General features: G+C 40.8%; 1 protein-coding gene across 3 annotated transcripts in view; it reads left to right on the forward strand.

The window, feature by feature from the left end:
- astn1 (astrotactin 1) overlaps positions 1 to 22,633 on the forward strand; it is a 568,467-nt gene that overhangs the window by 495,694 nt on the left and 50,140 nt on the right. For all 3 annotated transcript variants that reach the window (XM_049597470.1, XM_049597472.1, XM_049597473.1), the window contains 2 exons: positions 2,744 to 2,877; positions 3,441 to 3,592. In XM_049597470.1, the coding sequence (XP_049453427.1) occupies positions 2,744 to 2,877; positions 3,441 to 3,592 (286 nt within the window). The remainder of the gene's footprint in view (positions 1 to 2,743; positions 2,878 to 3,440; positions 3,593 to 22,633) is intronic.

Genomic DNA, 22,633 nt, shown 5'->3' on the forward strand with positions numbered 1-22,633 from the left:
TGCTGTGACTTATTTGACTCCATCGATACTGTGCAGTACGTCGTTACCTCTTCTACTCCTCCAGCAGGAAGAGAGGTCGATCCGGTGCTTTCCATGCTCCTGGGGGGTCAGACTTTCATCACAAGTTCAGCCAGATACAGCCGCTGTTATTGACAAAAGCTGTTTGGAGGTTGCTCGTGTTTGACTGTGCAACTGGCGGTATAGACACGATGCACAGGAAACATTTAGAATATTTAATATTTATTTATTTATTTATTTTTTTGTTAAAGCTTACATGTGTCATTATAACATATAACTGCTGGGAGTATGTATATAGCCATCTCTGATCAACTGATATGAGGATTATTTTGTTAAAAGCGCTAGTTTTGCTTACCTAGCAGTAAAACAACAATACAAAAACAATCTCAAGTGATCGTGAACGTTATGCTGTCTGTAACATCATCCAGCATGACTGCTTTGGTGATGGGTCAGTGACGGTCTGGGGAAGCATATCCTTGGAGGGTTATACAGACCTCCATGTCATAGCCAGTGGTACCCTGACTGCTGTTAAGTACCAGGATGAAATCCTCAGATTGATTATTAGACCTTAAGCCGGTGCAGTGGGCCCTGGCTTCCTCCTGGTGCAGGATAATACCTGGCCTCATGTAGCCATAGTGTGTAGGCAGTTCCTGGAAGACAAAGGCATTGATGCCATTGACTGGCCCTCTCGTTCCTCTGACCTGAATCCAATTGAGCACCTATAGGATGTTATGTATCGGTGCATCCAATGCTGCTAAGTACCGCCAGACTGTCCAGGAGCGCACTGATAGCCAGATCCAAGTTTGGAGGAGGAGATCCTCCAGGACACCATCTGCCAACTCATCAGGAGCGTGCCTAGACATTGTTGGGAGTGTATACAAGCACGGGGGGGCATACACACTACTGAGGCACATTATGAGATGCCGTGATGAAATTCACGCAAGTCGGATCAGCCTGTACGTCAACTCAACTGTATATGAGAATGCCAAATGTACAGCTGCATATCAAATCTACAAGTTCAAGTCAAACCTACAAGTACAAATACTTTTGTGCCTCATTTCATGCTTCCTCCTGAATAGTCAGTGGAGATGCTCAGATTAACACATTATTTGACGATAAAAAATCTCAATTCACTATCCAATCACGGAGACAAAATATTTGTACTTTTAGGTTTGATTTGTACTCATAGATTTTATTTGTAGCTGGAAACCTGTTATAATCAAATATACCCGATGTATCACAGCTTGTTCCACGTGGGATGTATTAAATTACTGTATCGTAAACATTGACTGTAAATTGTCAGGTCGTTTTCTTAAAGTCACCAGCATGACACATGCTTCGGTGTTTTGTCTCTCTTACTGTCTTCTTTGTCTCTCACTCTCCAAGAGACACACATGAGGAAAGTCCCATAAACATGATATGTCGCACCAACTCCTCTGCCCATCCAGCATTTTAGTTCTCTACGGTAGTTTAGAGGAAATATCGAGATATATATCGTGTATCGTGATTTAGCATAAAAATATCACCATATTTTTTTCAACCCGTATCACCCATCCCTGAACTAAGCACAGATTTGTAACTGCAAAATGCTTTTTTATAACAATAAACCTTGTGCAAATCTTCTTTTTGCACTCTGACATTGGAAATTTTTTGTGCAGATCTTTTTATTTATTTGTAAGCAAATGTTATTCACAGCTACAGATCTACAATAGGCTTTAAATATTTTTTTATACACGTCCAGACATTTGAATTCTTTTGATCAAAACATTTTTACACGTCTTCACACATTCAGATATGGTTATACACAGCTGGTTCCCTGTGGATTTTTAGACCTCTAGTACAGTAGCGAGTCCTTGTTCTGTTTGTTTCGTGCACGCCCACAACGCGATGCCAATGCGAATGTTTTCACACCACTCCACTGATCTGCAGGTGAAGGTAACACACCGAGATATGCTGCAATGCACCAGCAAAGACAGGGGAGATGAAAAACTGGGAGCTAGTAAACATGGATATACACAATGCTGTATTTTAAAAAACGTATAAAACCAGCAGTGCAAATGTTTTATGAGAGAGGAAACACATGTAACACGTTTTTTAGAGCTCAAAGACACATACAATGTGTTTTGGTGAGGAACATCAAATGTAAACGTAACTTTTGTTTGTTTACAAGAAAACACCAGAGGGCCCCTTTAATATCATGGCCAATGTGTGCATAATGTCCTGTAGCAACGGGTGTTAATGCACTGTACTTGCCCCATGTGTAGTTTCCATCCCTGACAGTGGGTAAAGAGGAGTCTGGATGGACATGCATCTCAGATTTAACCAGAGGGCTCTTTTGAACACCACCAGTTCTCTCCTGTCTATAGGATTTCTTTTTTAATAAAATAAAATATTGAATAGCAAGTTGTAACATGGGAAATGGTGTCCAAGGTATGTCTCAGGTTAAGGCATGGACCATAAAGTTGATACCCCCTCACCTTATTTCCTTTCATCTCTCTACTTTTACTTATCCAGAAAAGCCTCAAATGCCCCAAAATAATGAAAAACATGGGAAATGATTAAAGGAAAGATTTTTTAATATCCTCATTTGAACTAAAAGCTAATATAAAAGAGCTGATGTGGGAATCCAATTTCCCACTTACTATTTACATTCCGTACATTATGTTCCAATATGACATGTGCTTTAAATTTAGGTTTGTTTTTGTCTGTCTCTCTCTTTTTGTAGGCTCTTCAGGAGGCGATGATGAGCATGCTGTGGTGTTCGGGGAAAGGTGATGTAATCGACGACTGGTGTCGGTGTGATTCCAGCGCTTTTGGCACAGACGGACTGCCCACCTGCGCCCCACTTCCCCAACCTATGTTAGTAACTTAGAACAATATTACCTCCAAACACATACCATCCATCATTTTACTGGCAGAAATCTATCTCATGCTGCAGTAATCTCAAGTAAAGTGCCATAGGGATACATGTGTACACAGAATTTTATTGCGACTAAGTATTACAGCCATGGATGGATTACTGAATATTACGTGTCTGTGCCCAGGGGACCATTGTCTTATAATGTATCCATGATTATCCCGACCATTGATTTATTGCTCTTGTCCGTTTTGGGAGTGCTAATCAATGAAATGCGCTGCTGCATTGATTGGAAAGCATTAAAATCTCTGTACACACGGGTCTCAGTGCTACATAGCTTTAGATCACAGCTCCAGAGTAAGCCAAGTCAGACATCAGGGGATAAATGGCTATATTTTCTGTTGACAGAAGTGTTTTTGACATTGCAGGATGCGTTTTCATTGGGTTGCAGTTTTGCAGAACGCAAGGGATGATGTTAGCTGTCAATTACAGTAATGAGACCAGTTTGCTGACAACATCTTTCACTCAGCGGCGTGGTTTTGCATCTCTGTCACTGTGTTGCCAGGCTGAAACTGTCTTACACCTACGAGCCCAGCAGCTCATTGGTCATCATGGAGTGGAACCACACGGAGCCACCAATCGGCGTGCGGATCGTCGATTACCTCATTAGCCAGGAGAAGGTGACAGAGAGGACCGACCACTCCAAAGTTGAGACAGGTACATCGGCCCAGAACTGCCCACATCAAGAGTTTGGCTATTGATGATAAACAAGCATCAACAGCTGGAACGTTGTGAAACAGGCTTATATTGCCAGGCAACCAGTGATGCCAGCTTAAGTGGTGGTTAGTGAAACAAATGAAGTCATAAATATGTGTATTCCAGACTACCTAGATTTGCTTTAGATATTCAAAAACTCGACCATCCACTCGCTGGCGCTTGCAGTGAGCAAGTGCAAAAAGAGGTTGTTCTCTTGGATTGGTGTCATTTGGTGTCTCAGCTCACTCCCCGTGTTTTCAGTACTTACTGAACCAGCAAGAGGGACTGTTGATGTTTTGGATGTGTACCACTTTGAGATGGGTAATGAGTAAGTAAGTTGGCCTGGCTTTGTATGGGCAGCTGTTGGCCAGTGTTCATTATTTATGCTGGCTCAAACCATAAACCCACCAATTTGTCAGTACCATGTGGCCACATAAGCTTAATTTGTTTTATCTAGTCTACCACCTGGAAGAAATCTCACTCCAAAGGTGAAAAAGGAGGGGTTTCATTATATTGCACATCTGCAGTTTGCAACAAGGGCTCACTACAGGGTAGCAACATCTTGGTATCATAGGAGAAGCTTGGAACTTTAACTTTTGTGTGTGCCCTGAGGTTTGGGAAACACATCACTTCATTTGTTTTAAGGCCTATTTTAGTTGTAGTTTTTAAGGCCTCCACAAGATGGTGTACACCAGTAATAATAATACTGTAGTATTTATTTACGGTATTTAGTTTGTTGATCAGACTGAATTCTGCTTTGCGTCTTCACACTGATTTCATAAAACAATAAATGTACTGTATTTATATATGCATTGTTATCTAATGTACTTCTGTAGATGCATTCACTGTTGCACAGGAGTCTTGCAATCTTTTAAACTGGTAACGACAAATTAACCATATAACAGTATGATGTTCATTTACACCTAAGTGTTCCTCACTGTAATTGACAACACATCAAAACCAAAGTGTTAAAAATGTTACAGTAAATGTTCTTTGCGTTTTTTTTCAAGTATCTTTTCAAAGGCTTTTAAATTTTCTCACAGTTTAATCCATATGGATTCAATGATTTGCTTATTAAGGTATGTTTTCCCTCATGTTTCCACTAAAAGGAGGAAATCATATAAGCAGCCCCGGGAGCAGCAGGAGCGTGTGCAGCTCTGTCATCCATAACAGAGCGCGCAGCTTATTTGGCTCGAGCTATATGAGCGGAAGCTGGCAAAAACAGGGGCAGTTTATTTAAGCAGTAATGACCCAATCCATAACGGAGACTGTTACAGTTCCCTGTGAGTACCAAAGTTTGTTGTAGCTTAATGAGAGAATAAACTGTATTAGTCAGAACAGTGAGGGTCATTAATCAATGCAGAGGACTCAGATGGGAGAGGAGAGCAGGTGAGCACTTTTTTTATTAGTGCTGTTATAGTAAAAATGAGCTATAGGTTGAGTAGTAATGCTCTTTTTAGCTGTGAGGGGTTTTATATTCTTTTAAACTTTGTACCATATATTAAAGTGTTTATTTAAGTCAGAATTTTGGAGCTCCAGCTGCCAACAAAAGACACAGACCACTCATTCTATAGGAAAGGACTAAACTAATGCATGTCAATGGTTCTGTGTAAACCCTGCATACACATAAGGGAAAGAGGGGTTCTTGAATCCTGCAAAATCTTGAATTTTTCCCAGTACAGCAGTGTAGATGCTCATTTCTTGGATGTTACCGAATGAAAAGTAGTTACAGTACTTTTACTGCTGAGAGACAAAAACAGGCATAATATTCTTAGTCATTTTGACTGTGCGGTCACAGTATTTGTATTAAGTTTGTAACATGTAACCTGCTCTACCATTCACTAAACATTCATAAATCTGAAATGATGTGAACTGTGCTGCAGACTGTAATATGCATGGTGGAATAACAACACATCAACCTGAACGCAGCCTGACATGACATCCTGCTGTGTGTGAGCAGATTGCCCCCTACTGATAACACATTTAAGAGGGTGCAACAACAGGTGTGGTTGGGGCTTTTGTTGGTGCTTCTGTCACCTGGCCAAAAGTATGTTGAACCCCTGACTTGCACCCAGGTCCCAGGTTCTTAAGTCTTGTGGAAAGCTTTCCCAGAATATTGGAGGCTCTTTGGCAGCCCAAAGCCCACGGTATAACCCAGGGAGATTATGTAATGTATGAGTTAACAAAACTGTGCCAAACGTTGGCTGAGCATTGCTATGGAGGCTCATTATTAATGTTGAATGATGTTTTGATGCATCATTAGGTCCTGCAGTAGGTATCAGCAGTTGTGTAATGTAACTAAGTACATTTACTCAAGTACTGTACTTAAGTACAAATTTTACTTACTTTAATTATTTTATACTTTTACTCCATTTCAGTGGGAAATATTGTACCTTTTACTTCACTACATTTATCTGATAGCTTTAGTTACTAGATACTTGGAAAAAACAAATTCAGAAGTTTATAAAATATGATGTTTAGTTATTAGTTCATCTTCTCAACAAGTCCACTGAAACAATGAGTCAATTAGCTGATTGATAGAAAATTAATTGGCAGCTTTTTAAATACATATTTAAGTCATTTTCTTTTCTTTTCTTTTTTTAGAGATGTGTTTTTTGGGTTTTGGGGTTTTTTGTTTGTTTGTTTGTTTGTTTGTTTGTTTTCACTTTTCATTCTGTAAGTGTATTTTCCTGATTATACTTACTTACTTTTTACTTAAACTTTTACTGACTGGGTATTTTGACAGTGTGGTATTTGTACTTTTACTTAAGTAAAGGAACTGAATACTTCCTCATCTACTGGGCGTCAGGCGGGGGAGAAGTCATCCATCATAATATGAGTAATAATGAAATAGTCGGCGGCTAATATAATGTCAGCTACCTGATGAAAACCAGACAGACTAAAATTTTGTAATCCAATGCACCTGTCACACATTGAGGTGTGCAGCCATTTTGTATGCCACTAACAGCCGTTGCCAGAGGTATTATGCTTTCTGGTTTTTCGTATGTATGTCAGATTCTCGTGAACTAGATATCTCAAGAAGGCCCTCAGAGAATTTCTTCATATTTGGCACAAACATCCACTCAGAATGGACTGATTAGAAATTGGTCACTGTGAAAGGTCACTTTGACCTCAAAAAACCTGTTTTGGCCATCATTCAAGAATACATATGCTAATTATGACAAAATGTCACTTAAATGTCCCATACGATAAAATTATGAGGTTGTATCCAAAAAGGTCAAAGGTCAACTTCACGGCAACATCACAACGCTGCGGAGACACTTTTCTGGCCATTGCTCAATGCTGTAATTTAGGAATAGAAGGGGAGATATTTGGTCAGATACTGAATTGGTGACACTAATCTTGGGTGTCCATCTTGAAACTGTGCTCATTGTATAGATCAGCTTTGCTGCTGGGTTGATGATGTGCGTGTTTTAGAATATGTTGAGTCTCCTGCCTAGACATCAGTACAAAGTTAGATGTTTATTGCAAGTAAAACACAACTTGTAATAGTAAATACATTTTGTTGGATATTCCCCCATTTGATAGAGATTCAGTAGTTTGTTTTCAGTTTTTGTGTAAAATTTTCACTAGAGGCATTTTTGAATGGCAAGCCTGGATTTTAGTGTGTAAGGCCTGTGTTGTTTTACAGTGCTGAAGCACACCCAGCAGATTTCAGAGACAACATTATTATTTATTCTTACGCACCATGTCACTGCGTGGCTTGGTTAGCCTTCTTTGGGACCCCAGGACAAAAATAAGTTGCTGTTAATTCCCTGCACCTCTTCCTCACTGCCCTTGTGTACAGTATTCCTGTTCTAGAATATCATCATATATCAACGTTTGTTTTTTGATTGAACAGAAAGTATTGTAGAAGCACAGAAAACTTGATTTTCACACAGGGACTTCCTTCATGGTTAGGCCTCATGATCAGGTTTTAAAGGCATCACCTACAGGAACATATCATGTCAGCTGAGACTGTGCTTTAGTGTTTCCGAACAAAACTGAAGTTACAAACACATTCCCACATGAAACCTGGGGCTTTTGTGGCCCCTGGAGATGTGAGGCCCCTTTGCCAGAGTGGTAATCCAGCTTTACTGTCAAGAGTCTTATGCTGGAGCAAAGACATGGAAAGTGCACCATCAGTGGAACTTCAGTGCTAATGTATGGTGACTCCAGGAAGACAACGGCAACTTTAATGCAAGGGGAGCGTTTTGACGAGCAACAATGAAATATCGCTTTAATGGCAAATGTGACCTTTCAGTTGCTGTTTTGGAATTTTGGAACATAATTTCTTCCTGTGCCCTTTGAACAAATCGTCTGTGTCAGTTCACCATTACCACTGTGTTCCATGGCCTAACAAAACAAATGTTTGTCCCATCCCCTAATCTGTGCTGTCAGAGCGATAAACAGAGAAGATGAAAACGGTGGATGCTCAAGTATCCGGCATGACTTTCTGTGGTTGAGAGAGCATTTTGGGGCTGCAGTGGCTTGATATAATGTTTACTTAGACTCGAAGTTCAAACAAAGTTCTTATCAGGCCACAGAGTCAATCTTTCAGGCATCAGAATAGTACTTTGGTACAACATCAAAGTTTACAGTTTTTGGAAAGAGTTAATCATGATCAGACATATTGAAAGAAACGTAATTTCTTCATGACGCAAGAGGAACTGCTGCAATCTCAAATACAGATTAAGTAATTTTAGCTAAAATGACCTGCTGATGTCTCTTTGCTGTTATCAGTAAGTGGTTGATACAGCGATATAGCAGATAGTGAGGAATATTCCAATCGCATAAACAGTCTTAAAGCAAAAGGTCTTGTATCTAACAAGATACTGGAACTACCATGGAGCTTATGGCAGTGTTTTCATGGAAATTAGCATTGGTACTGGGCAAGAAACACAGGAACTGTGGCACAGGAATATTCCACTCAGTGGATTGTTTCTGTCATGCTGAGCTTTTCCAGTTTACCGATTCTGTTGCACTCTAAATAAGACAATGCATGTTTCCATGGTGTCATGCACTTTAGCCATCCTCATTAAACTAATGGAGGTTACTTTCTGACACAAGAAAACGTCTTTACTATCCCTTCAGCTCCACATCAGGATAATTTCTTTAAATCTTCCAATCAGATCAGGAGCTAATCACTAGCTTTTTCTGGGCCCTTTAAGGATGGTGTAGATATTATGCTTCGTACTTGTTGGAAAAACAACGACAATAAAACAAACTCAGTCACACCACTTGCCTGGGAGGTGTAATTCATCACTGCAGAAGAGAAGCAGGGGATGAATTTATCAGACTGTACTTGTATGTTGCCTGAAACCCCATGTTGTTCATTCTCCTCTGTAAGAAAAAAGCTGAGTATACAACTATAGTAGGTATGCTACTTGAGCATTTTTTGGATATGAGGATGCCTTTTATGTATAAAATGCACTTTAATGTCTGCCTTAGGATGTTTCCTGCTACTTTTAGCCTAGTACTTTTTCTGTTTTACAAAAGGTCAGCAAGCATGTGAAATTCTGGACCCTATTTGTGATCATAAATAATGTATCTTTATCTGTATAAATTTGAAAATAAAAGTCCCCAAACTTGGTTTTATAAAATCAAATATTATCCAGAACCTTTCTAGAATAAGGCACTCATACATGTATCATATAAGGGGACATTTTGGTATTGGCACAAAATCTTAAAATTTTAGTCTTACACTCCTTAAATCTCTTCCACTTAACATTTCAGTGCTATTTCCCACCCAACAAAAAGGGTATGTACGTTACTATGTTATTATCTATAATGCTGGACTATGCCTGGAGTATTTTTTCTGATGAAGTGAGGAGTAGTACGTGAGAGATTAGCATCTGGTCCAATACAAACAAAAGACCTGCACCTTTCTGCAGCAGCACATTGATGCTGGCGATGAATCAAGTCCACCCTGAATTGCAAAAGACCTCCACATCAGTTGAGGGCTGTTTAAAGTGCAGGGCAGCTGTTTTGACTTTGGGACCATACAGAGCTATTTGTTGTTGTGCTGTTGGTTGCAGTGCAGACAGGATCCAGCATCCAAGTTTCTTCCCTTTGGATGAAGTTGAAGCGCATCAAAGCTTCTCCAATGGGGAATAGCATTTAATGTGAGGTCCTTTTTTGGAAAAATACCAGAAAAAGTTTTTCTTTCTCAAAGAGAAAAATGATTTTGCCTCTGAAATATTAATACCAATTTTCTTGACTGTAAAACTATTTTGAAACTTCTAATGGAGTCCTCACTCTTGAACTGCTGTGCGACAATATTTGCATTTCTTTTGGGAGTTTTGGAGTTTTCTGGGGTCTCAGACAACGTGCACCTTTTACATCACAAGTGTGCAGGGCTTGCAAACATGTTTTACTGTTATTGAGTGTGTAGGGGAAACACCTCTTTGAGAATATTTGCACTTGTAATAAATTTTGGGGCACCACCCTCCTAATGAGGGTGGTGCCCTCATTAGGAGACAAATTAATTTGTCAGCACGGTTATCAATAATGAATCAATCTCAATATCTGGGTTATGAATTCTGTATACAGTGACCTCAACTCCTGTCCAAAAGATATATACACAGACAACGGCTTGGCGATAAATGAAGATTTATTTAAACTAAATAGGTAACAACTGATTAAATGAATAGCAAATGACGATTATAAGACACAACACAAAATTACAGTATGTAAATGGAATGAAATGAGAAGTAACACTCGTGTGAGTTACTTAGTTTGGCGATAGTGGGAGAGTATATTAAAATAGCCTATATTATAAATGGGGAATGCAGGAATGCGCAAAACCATTCACTTAGACCTAATGAAACTTAAATTAAAATCAGGATAATTAACTAAGCCTCCTGCTCGACCTCACTCTTCACCGCACAGCGGCTCACTCAAGTTATGGAAGTTTTGGCCTACTTTTAGCAGCGGGGATCAAAGGTGAAGCTCCTTTAGGGCCCCTGGACTGTTGCGCCGCAGCTCCCAGACTTTCCAGCAGAATGAAAGTTGTCTCACAGCAGGAAGGGGAAAGCGGTTGAATTTGCAATGTCCTGTGGGTGCTCATTGGGCTGGTTCATGCTGGAGAGGACCACTGTGGCAAGTGGCTGGCAGCCAGTTCCGATGAATCTGGAGCGAAGAGGTTGGTCGGCAGGTGCTGGTCTACTTCGTTCTGGTTACTCGCTTATAATAATAGTAACAACAACATCGCTGGCCATTTGATATTACTGTCAAAGTTATTATTACGTGCAAAAATGTTGAAAAACACTGGAGATAAAAGAAAACTGGATCGATAAAATTTAAAAGTTCATAAAAACTCTGCTCGTGAGCACAAAAGAGTTAAAAGTGTAATAAAGAAAATTACACACTGCAAAAAGGTAAAATGCGAATAAGCACAGCAGAACTCAGTACGAATAATAGGGAATAACTAATAAAAGACACAGGGCAAAAAGAAAATAGCAGATAACTAAAACGTAAAAGACACTGCTAGAATGAACGGAAAAGCACAAGAGACAAAAAGAACAATAGAGAGAAAAAAACAAGAGACTAAGAGACTGAGCCGCCCCAAGCGCACGGGTATTTGACTGGCCAAAAAGTGGGCGGCCTTAATCAGGGAGGCTTCCCTCGTGATGAAAAATAGATCACCATGAGATATATTCAAAGGAAACTTGAATGCTTTCCTGATACGAGGTCGTATACTTTGATATGTTACGCGCGAGGGACGCATACTCTTCCCACTATGGTCAACATTAATTCTTAACATCCAATTAAACATACAGATTAACATTAAATCAAAATACACTTATTATGCCATGGTATCAGCTAGCCTACGTCAAATACACGCACTGTAGATTAACTCAATGACAATATATAATGAAAAACAAAATGAAGGAGCACGTATTCATGCAACAAGTTGATTAATAATCCCCAATTATATCTTCATTCAAAATATATAAAGTTAACTTCCTTGCGGTAACTCTTCTTAACTCCGCCACAAGATGGCAGTATGGCTACATGTTAGAGAGTTGAAACTAATATTGAATTCTGCAACTTATCAATCTTTTGTTTTAACAGGGTTGAAGCAAAGTATCATTCAGATAAAAACATGATCATGTGCGTGTACAAGTCAGGATATATCAAACGGCCAACATAGAGGAACAAGAAGAATAATCTCACTTGCAGCATACATTTCAATTTTATCACACAGAAGCATTTGTTCAGCGAGGGGTAGCGTATGGTGAAATTTACAAATCCAACAGACACAGGCAACTTCAATCTTTATTTGGAGTCAGTTTCCATCATTTATTCACACTCTTCTTTTTAGCTTTATTTTTCTTACATCCTTCAAGAAAGATCTGGCTGTTTAGCAGCTAAATGCTCTACTGTGTTCACCAGTTAATCACTTTTGTTTGACTGCACTTTGTTACAGGAAAGATAGTGTACTGTGGGTTGATCAGGGCCTTTTTGCTACTGCTGGAAACAGGGCTGATGAGAGCCAAGAAACTCAATCAACTGAATTTGTGGGCAAGAAACCAAAACAAGAGGCAAAACGACAAAATAGTCTGTATGGCTGTAAACAGTTGCACATTTCAAAACACGGTTAATCTTGTGAAACAAAACTCCTTGGTTAGGTTTAGAAAAAAAACATGGTTTGGCTTAAATAAAGTATGTTAATTACTTAATATGTAAGGTTACAAATCTCATGTGACTTACGTCCCATGACATTGTACCACATTGAACGTTACATTGTTAAAATAACTTTATGTTGACTTTGGGGACCCATGGGACATGAACACTGATATCCTGGATGAAAGTCCTTTGTTCTTTTGACCAGCCTGTCCTCTTCCTCACATCGTCAAATAGAGACTCTTTGTCATGCCCCTGGGGATATGATATAGATGCCAAGGGCACCCCTTAGCATTGTTATGAGACACACCACGCTTCCAACTCCAGTGTAAAACCATCTGCGGCAATACCTGATGCTAAGAGCAACTGACATACAGTATAGAAGGAGGAAGAGAGTCCGCATAGAGTGGGAGGGAGGGGAGGTGGGTCAAAACTTTTACCTAGGAGACCACAGTTTGTGTCTAGTGTGTAACAAGTCAATGTTGTTTTAACACAATGTTACCTAACTTGGCTACTTACATGCTTTGTGAAACCAAAAGTCAGTGCTTTTTTAATATAATGTTACATAACTCAGATATGGTCATCACACATTGACGTCACCCACATGATGTATTTATGTCATGTTGAGTAATAAATGTACTGATTTTAACCCAAAACAGGATGCTTTTTCTAAACCTTACAGAGTACTTTTTTGCCTAAACCTAACCACAATTGTTTCACAACATTAACTACATGTTATAATTTCACTGTGCATCACATAAGCCCCATTTCCACCGCGCAGTACGGTACAGTACAGTTCAGTTCGGTGCCCTTTTTTCTGTTTCCATTGTGAAAAGTTGTGGATGGTATCAATGGAACCGTTCCATACCATCCCCATTTTTGGTACCCCTTTTGTTGGGGTACTTAGCACACAGATTCAGTACTAAAAGGTGGAGCTGTGAACACTGTAGTCCATTGATTGATTGGTCAATAGCAGATGGTCACTCTGCTCAAAGCTGAGTTGTGGCTGGTTTTGAAGCTCATGTAACCACTGTTCATACTGTGGAGATTTTTACTACTGTAACTATAAAATGAAAGAATGTTTTGTTGCTTGCAGCAGCTGGAGTCTGAGAAAAAAATAATTAAATACTGGGCTGACTGCTGGCAACTTTGGTGGAATGTTAACTCGTAATGTTACGGCCTATTTCCACCAGATGCATGTTGGTTGCGTCCGGAGCTGATAGGATTCAATTCTAGTCAATGTGTGTGTTTCCACCGGCTGCGGCTGTGCTGCGTTCCGGCTTTGTCTCAGCTCCGGCACTCCGGAGCCCTCCGCAACAGATATGCAGGACTTCTATTTTTGCCAGTTGCCGGAGCACAACGCAGCAATTCAGCACAGAGCAGATCGTGTGGGGCAGGAAGCCGTGCACAGAAACAAAATAAAACATCCGGTTAATTTTCAAAATAAAATACACAGTGTTCACGGTGGATCATATTTCCCTGCACTACACCTTGAAAACTACATAATGGGCAGAGGCAGGCCTGAAGTCAACAGGTCAGAGGTTTTCAGATGTCATTTCACCCTGTTGACACCATGGACGAGGAGATGTTAATCATGGCAGTGCACCGAGATGTCTTCTGGCAGAGCGGCACCGCACCGCACAGCAAATGCAGCCGGTGGATACTGACAGATGGTGGAGCACGCAGCAGATAACCAGGGCTGCCGTTCCGCAACGGACACGCATCCAGTGGAAATCCGGCGTTACTCAATGCATGAGCTGACAACGTGAATCCATCAGCACAACTTAAATTCACTGTGACAACTTTGACCATTAGTTTTTATATTCATTTTATATATATTGATATTGATTGGGAGAGCATATATACAAATCTTCACTCTGAAAAAAAAAAAAAAAGCATGGTGGAGCGTCCTTCCTGTGGGCTCCGGCAACACTAAACCCCTGAGCTTGCTTTAGAAGGACTAAATGCACAAACCCTCTATTTTTAAATATCTCATGGAGAGAGACTATCACTGGAGTTTTATTTTGTTCTGAAAAAGTCAGCATGCAAACTTGATCTGTGGACAATAAACGAGGTGCAAACTTCCTCTGTCTCACCAGTAATGAGGAAATACAGTGAGCGTTGGACGGAGAAGTGACTGACAACAACCCTGCCCACAGTTAAGACTAGTGTTTCCAGTGGAAACGCTAGGGTCTTGGTACCATGTCTGTATGGTTACTTTTAGTTTCAAAGGTACCATACCGAAAGTGTTAAGTGGAAACTGGACTATAGAGACAATAAAGGGTGTCTTGTATGTCGCTAGGAGGCACTAAGGGGCATGAAAAAAGTTGGTATTTAAGGACCTGGGAATGAGAACGGGTTTGTTTGATCTCAAGCACTGGCAGTTGAAGCAGTATGTGTCATCACAGACTATGTACAGAGCTCAAAGAGGTCACAGTAGAAATTATTAATTCATATTTGGCCAGAAACAAAGTGCATGAAATAGTTTGGCCTATATCACAAAGTATGGCTGTGAAATAAAAGAGTTCCCTGATATAGACAGAGGATGATGGAGAATTAGATGTGACCCTCTTTATGCAAATAAAAGTTTGCTGATAGCTATCCAGACGTTTCCAGCCACTGGAAAAGAATCCAAACACATAACTTTCTACTAAAGAGCAAAGAGTCAGCGCCACGTCCAGAAAAAGCTAGACTTGCAAATATATTTGAACCCCTTTACCTTCCTTTTCGTCCACCGGACACCAAGACGATAACGCATAGGTCAGAGAATTATACAGTTTACTGAGATCGCATTCTGTAACTTCTGGGTGTTGAAGTTGTCAAAACTTTTAACAGCTCCCTCTTGGTGCCATTTGGACTCTCCGATGTGCGAAATTGCCTGGCGCGGCTCTAATTACACTGAGTGAAAGTTATCCAGTGCTTAGTTGGTGTGGCTCAGCTACATTAGAGGGAAATAGAAAAACACACATACTGAAGGAGAGGTTTGATCAGAGCTTCCTACCTATGTATCTCGTCTTTAGCAGATGATTGATTTGGTGACCACACCCTTATGTGAACACAGAGGCAAAGGTGGCTGGGCATAGATGTTGTGTTGAGTTACGAAGGAGAGGGGAGGGAAGGGGGGACCACCAAGGAGAGAAGAGGAGCAAGGGAAAGAGAGAAGGAAACAGAAAGACAGGAGCGAGGTTGAGAAAGATGGAAAGATCTGGAAAGCCGGCCGTACGGTGTGGTTTTGATTTCAGCTGTCAGTCTTCTGTCATCTTGGGGAATCAGTCTCACATGAGCTGATGTATAATTCTCCACAGATCTCTCCTTGGCTGCTTCTCTCCCCCTCTCTTTGCTTTTCCTTCACCACTCCCTCATCTTTCCTCTCATCTCCTGTTCCTCTTCTCCATCGCTTCTCTCCCCCTAAAATTCTTATCTCCTCTCTTTTAATCTTTTTTTTCCTGACCACCTCCTCTTTTCTCATCCTTTTCATCCCATTTCTTCTAGTTTGCCCCTTCACTGGCCTCCTCCTTCTTTTCTGGCTTTTCCAACTACCTTTTTCTTTTCTTCCTCTTTCTTTCCCCCCTTTTTCATGTTTTCCCTTTTCCTCTCTCTTTATCATCCTCTTCTCCTCAATTTTCTTCTTTTCCCAAAAGGCATCAAGACAGGGTAAAGCACAGGTCAAACAGGATTTGTTGGATGGAACATCCACACTATATCAGCATAAAGTTAAAACATTTTCAGGCACTCATCATAGCACCCAGAAAAGGGATGTCAACGGTTATCATTAACTGGTCAACTGCCGAAAATATTTCTGACGGATTAAACATGTTGGTCTGAAGAGTAATTCTGCTACTTTTCAGGTTACTGCATCACCAGACCTAGGATGTGCAGCACCACCATGGTCTGGTGGGAGCTTACGTTAGCTAGTGGTGCCACTCATTCAAAGATTACCAATTGTTATGTTGTCCCGACTCAACATCGTTGCTGTGAAAACATTGTGCCCATCCTCCAGTCTCCCCCCAGGTTGCGCTGGTGAGTATGCAGATCAATTTAATTACTGTTAGTGCTGTTGGTAGTGACAACAGGCTAGTGCTGCTAATATGCTTAACAATGCTAAGGGGGTCCTGTGGCTTAAAGTGAAGCAGCTTACTCTCTGGGGCTACCTGGAGGGAGTCCAGATGATGGCCACCATGTTTCCACAACAATGCAATTCTGCTAACTGTACCATGTTAAAAGTGGTAATCTCTGACGCAGGTGGTGTTCTCAACAGGGCGAAAAATTACAACACAAAACGAACTGACCCATGTGAGTTGAAGCCCAAACCTGGCATTTCCTGACCTGAGCCCGAACAAGCCATTCATTCACATTCATTCCGCACGGCGCAAAGTGTCTCGTACTTCAGCTGCATTTAAAATCAGATATGGTTGTTGAAGATTGTGATTAAAGGCTTCAAAGGACTCTTAATGCCCACGAGACTTTTTGGGACAATGTTTCAAATACTTAACAATAAAAATTGTTTTCCCTTTTTTAGACTGGTCGACTAGTCTTTATTATAATTTCCATTTAGCCAACAGGATCATCCCTTGTAGGAAGGACAGAGAGCCCTGCTGCTCCCTCTGTTTCTCTACCTATTATTTTAAAAAGAGAAAAAAAATTCCACAGCCTGAGCCTTAACAGCCAATCAGCGCATAAAATAAAAGGCAAGATATTTAGTACACCAACCATAAAAACTTCACCACCTTAAAATGGACAGCACTTTGAAATGTGGCGCAAAAGCTCACTGAGTCAGTGGAGCACCAGACAAAAAGAAACAGCCTATTGTATTTCGTGTTATTTTTCTTTTTTTTTCTTTTTTTTTTGTTAAATGAATAGGTTAGTTAGCAGTTAATAGATTAAAATTAACCGAACTTGACATCACTAGCTCAGGAGGAGCTGTAAGGCCATTAAAGCAGTTTTTTAGCTTGACTTCCGTAGATAGAAGAGCTATGAATGCAGCTGGATGGACCCAGGCTGCAATTCACAACATCATGTTTTAGAGGATTAAAAAAATTAGGATTTATGATGGATGTATTGCAGTATCTTTGCACCATCTTTAATGATTCTTTAACAGGCATTGATGTAACTGCATAATGTGGTAATATAGATCAAATGGAATCCCCTCCCAAGATAAGTGACAAGGAAAATCAATCAACGAGAATATATGGACTTGTTTTCTACGATTGTGGACTTATATCAGTGGAACATATTTTAAGAAACAAATGTCTTGCCAGCTTACTGTGGTTCTGGTGATTAGAATCAGGCTCTGGATTTTAATACTGTGTAGCTTCAGTGAAAGCTGTCAACCTCCCTGAACTTTAAGATAAGTGAATCTGCTATCTGCTTTAATATCTTCTTTCTTCCTCTCTCTCTTCCTCTTTCCAGCTTTCAAAATTTGATATTTAACTTTTTCTCTTAAAGCAGAGACAGTAAAAAGAGCAAGATGTCATAAAATCAGGTCCAAATGTTGGATTGTGAAAATGGGATGGATGAGGAGACAGTGGTTGTACTACATCCAGAGATAGTGTCTGTTTTTCTATGTTTTTCCCTGTTACATTAGTTATCTTACCTCTGTGTATCTTCCCTTGCCCCTCTACCACCCACGCCAGCTTTTAGGGCTGGTGGAGGAGAAGGGGAAGTTAAATTGATATATAAGAGCACTGGAAAAGGGTAGAATCTCTACATCAATTGTTAGCACTACGATTTGCATGTCAGCCCAGTATAAATCATTTCTTTTCACACTTCTACCACTGCTCTCGAAAACCGTTTGATGCTACTTCAATATCTGAAATATTATTTCTTCCCCGAATTTAATCCCCAAATGGCTTACATGATAAATTCCAGAAGGACAGTCAAAACAGAGCATCCATTTACGGGAAAGATCTGAACAGACACTACTGATCATCTGTGAAAGAAACAAAAAAAAGACCAAATATCTGCCCTTCACTTTCTCTGAAGGTTCATTAGAAACAGATGTCAGTGTATCCCCCACTTTCTACAAAACATCCCTAAAACTGTGTTGTTTATACACAGAGCATGTACTTGCTACACGGTTGTATTTGTGTATTTTTAATCCTGTTTGTGGTTATGTAATGTGAGATAAGTCTACATACATACAGCTGATGATTATAGTGTCCAGGACTCGGCTAGATCTGGGGCTGACAACAGCTTGTTTGTGCAGTAATCTCTCCCTTAACAAGCTTCAGGCACACAAGGTGAGATCATAGCGTAAGCGAACACATACACACACGCATGTGCGCGGTCCCCCGGCACATGTGTGGAAGCCTCATGAATAGGAAGTCTGCTTTAAGTCAGGGCACCACTCGGCTTGACCAGTCTCGCTGTGAAAACAAACATCCCCTGAGCTGTGAGCAATCCAATGATGTAACAGCTTTGATCGCCCAGCGAGGGCAAGGTTTGCTCAAGGGTCAGTGGAACACGGATTCCAATCAATAAACACATTACTCACCTATCTACATCACACACACATGCATACACACAGACAATGGGAGGTGACCGGAACATGTGTGTCACCCCCAAACCTAATCCAGGCTGAGCTTCCTCTTTGCAGAAGTCACTTCCTTTGAGCTGCCACTGCTTGACCCTTCCCACCTGCTTTCTCTCTGCTCCAGAGTTTGCAGCACTGTGTCATCTTTAGCAATCAAAAGTCAGTCCTTTTGTTTTTGCGTAGCTGGGTGTAAACACAGTGAGTGTAATTTCCCCAAATCTGTGAAATTTTAACCCCTAACACTTTCTCCTGCTTTTCTGAGTCTAGGCTGCAGAAAAAGCAGAAGCCCAGAGTTTCCTTTAACAAGCCATGTGGTAGCTCCACCTCATCCTCACATTCTCAGGCTAGACCAGTTATAAAATCCCTCAAGCATGTTTTGGGTTTGCCCCCAGGTCACCCTCTAGTTGGTTACTCCCACAGGAAGGTGTATATAATGCATCCAAATTAGAAGCCTTGACTACCTCAGCTGGCTTCTATCAGTGTATAGGTGGTGTGGTTCTACTCTATGCTTGCAAACAATATGTACGCCATACCTTGTTCTAATGGTGACTCCAGACACTCTACAAAGGAAACAGATTTTTTATCCTTGCGGGAACAAGGTTTTGATTGTAAGGCAGAAATCAACGCGATATCTGTAGATCTCTGGGCATTGCATCAATCTCCTAGTCATTCTTCCAGCAACTTACCATCATTCATGATCAGGACCCTCAAGACTGGAAAAAACAGTTTGGAAAAAACAGTTCCTCTTGGGCTGCAGTAGTTGAGGAAGAGCGGGCTATTGATTCCTGGCTTCCCTCAGTCCGCATACTGAAGTATCCTTGGGCAAGATACTGCACCCCAAATTGCTTCCATGATTGTGTATAGTTAAATGATGAGCAGGTGGCACCTTATATGGTAGCTTCAGCAGCAAGTGTGTGAATGTATGTTTAAATGGGTGAATGTGACAAGTAGTGAAAAGGCTCATTTATACTCCCTGTATGTACAAAAAAAGATACGCCCCTTTCAAACATTGTAAATGTCAATGCCCTCATACTTTCATGCGTTCCTTACGATGGCATAGATACAGCCAACAGATGGCACTAGAGGACAGAGTCAAAACTTTCACACAACGAAAGAGGCAACCGTGGAGGAGGTCGTAAGATTGTACCTTTAAACAGAGGCAGCATTATAGATGGTGGTGGTCTGTGCAGCGATCATATACATCCCAACATGCGGACAGAGAATTCTTTTTACCATATTACCGATACATTCTGTTCCGCCATTATTTAAATTTCTTAATCATTTCTTACGTGTGCAAATACTGATGAAATGAACACAAAGTACTGGCATAAGGCTTTGTCCGTCTCCATCTACGTGCCCAACTGTGAGCATAAATGAGCCCTTTAAGTGCTTTGAGTGATCAGAAGATTACAACATTGCTATACAGGTGCAACTCCATTTTCTGTATTTTAACCCAGATATAGCACACGCCACTCTGACCCTTCTAGCTACTGCATGTCCCAAACTGCCCCTACAGTGCAGGAAAAGTTCCTACAAAGGTAGGACTTGAGAATCTTCTGAACAGGAGTCCAGTTTACCCCTACTGCACATTGAGCTTTATGAAGTCTAGCAGCTTCCCCAGTCATCTGATCCAACATACCACAGGTGGTCATCAGTTGACAGCTCTGCATTTCTCTTTACTGAAGTGTCCAAGACAAATGCTTAAGATGTGATGTTATGACTGCAAAGTTCATTATCAATCTTTGGCCTAGTGCTCCACTGCCACGTTCACTTGTGAAGTACCTCACAGTTTCACAAGATGTTGGTTAGCCCTTTACTAGTGCAATAACAACATAACAAATACCACTTGGTTTTATGATTCCAGGTTTCTCCATCTTTGCCAACCCTATGAAGGGTCTCCCTATGAAGTCTCAAGTTGGAACCCTCCCTAGGTCGCTGCCCAGTGCTTCCAAGCAGGCTGGGTACTCTGAACTCCTGTTCAATGCATAAACAGATGGGAATTAGAGCTTTAGCTTTCTCTGCAACAGTCAGCTGGAGGTGACTACTGGGTATCCTCACACCACCCAGTGCTTTTTTTTCTTGGACAAATCCAAGTTCCTATCAACTAGTTTGGGTCCAGAAGTAAATGTGCATGCAGGTGTGTGCAGTAGTACAAAGTCAGAACTACACATGCACCTTCCCAAAAGAGAGAGGACATTCCATGTTTGTGTCGTCAGGGTTAAATCCACCAAAGCATACACTTCTGCCCATGCCCACCTTCAAACACCCTTCCCTGGCCTACCTTCAAACACCCTTCCCTGGCCTGTGTCAGGATATGTCACTAGGCACTAATTAACCATGGGAAAATCTACCAGAGGTTCCCTGACAACACAGTGTTGCAGGGAGCCTTTAATTACATCTAATGACATCAACTGATGGGGAATTCATGATTGACATTTGACATATTCAAATGTTTTCATGTACTGTATCTGTGTTAAATGTTAAATGCTTTAGGCCATCAGTAGCTCTGTTACTTTAAACAGAGAACCAAGACTGCTGTATTCTTCCCCAAAGAACTGAGATCATGTTAACGTAAGGAATTTGTGTAATTTTCTTGCTGTGTGTCATTGCTACAAGTATCAAGGGACACTGCACCAAAACTGTAAAGTAAAGCCTCTCTTATGCATTCATCTTGCTCTTTTGCTTCCCTGATGTCATCTTTAAAGAGTGATATAAACTCTTTCTTTGCTAAACAATAGAGTAATGAACAAAAAGGTTAGTTTGATCACGAGGAAAAGTTGTGGCTGAGGTGCAATATACGATGCTGTGTAAGGCCATGTTACCTCAAAATACCCGGAATTTAAGATTTAAGAGTTTTATCAATGAACCTTAACTGTATCCTTTTAATTGCCTGTGTTTCCATAAAAGATGTATTTGAAACCTCTTCTGTAGGAGCTCCCTGAGGTGAAAGAAACAGCACCTCATCTTTGAGGAATGCCTTCCCGTCAGCGTCTCACTTTGTCTGCTGGGCATCCGGATGAAGGAATGACCTAATACATACAAAGACGCATGTGCACATACACTCCTTTTTGTATCTGTTTCTCCTGCTGGCAATTGACAATGTTAGCTTACACTGATTCACACTTTCCTCTGTGTTGGGCCTGAAAGGCCAAACTACAAGGACAGACGGATGACGGGGCAGTACTAAAAGACTTCATCAGATGCAAAAGAAATATCAATGCAGACTGTGGTGACAACTGTTACCAAGCTAATAGTGTTAGGCCGTCTTATTGTTTTATCACATATACATCAGCTATGTTATTTCCTACAGCAGCTTTGAACTGCCAATCACAAAGGGGGTACTTTGGCTGAAACCTTTATTGAAAAGCTGATGGGCCTCTTTGGGCATAATCATGAAGAAGATAAATGTAGTATTATGTCAGAGGCTAAACCACACTGGTAAATCAGTCTTTCTGGCATGTGGTCATGGAATTATTGAAAAACATTTCAGTAAAAGCATTCCGGTACTGTCTGATTCACCTCCAGCCCCGCTTATATCATTCTCCATGTGGATTTGTTACTCTTCTTGTAAATACCACACACAACCTTCTCTGTTGCCCTCTACAAACATCTTACAGTGCATGTAAATGAACAGCAGAGCGCACTGTGCTTGTATGCTCTGAAAAGTAAGGCCTTGCATTACATTTAGCTTGAGTGTTAGTTGCCATGGTGTGAGTGGATTCAAGCAAGCTACAGTGGATTCAAGCAAGCAAATCCTTACTGTTGGAGGGTAAGTGTCCAACATCGCCCAATCAAGGTTTGACAGCTTAGCCTCACAACCAACCTTGAACCTTGCTCTTAAT

This window comes from Epinephelus fuscoguttatus, linkage group LG15 (genome assembly GCF_011397635.1).
Source record: "Epinephelus fuscoguttatus linkage group LG15, E.fuscoguttatus.final_Chr_v1".
NCBI lineage: Eukaryota > Metazoa > Chordata > Actinopteri > Perciformes > Serranidae > Epinephelus > Epinephelus fuscoguttatus.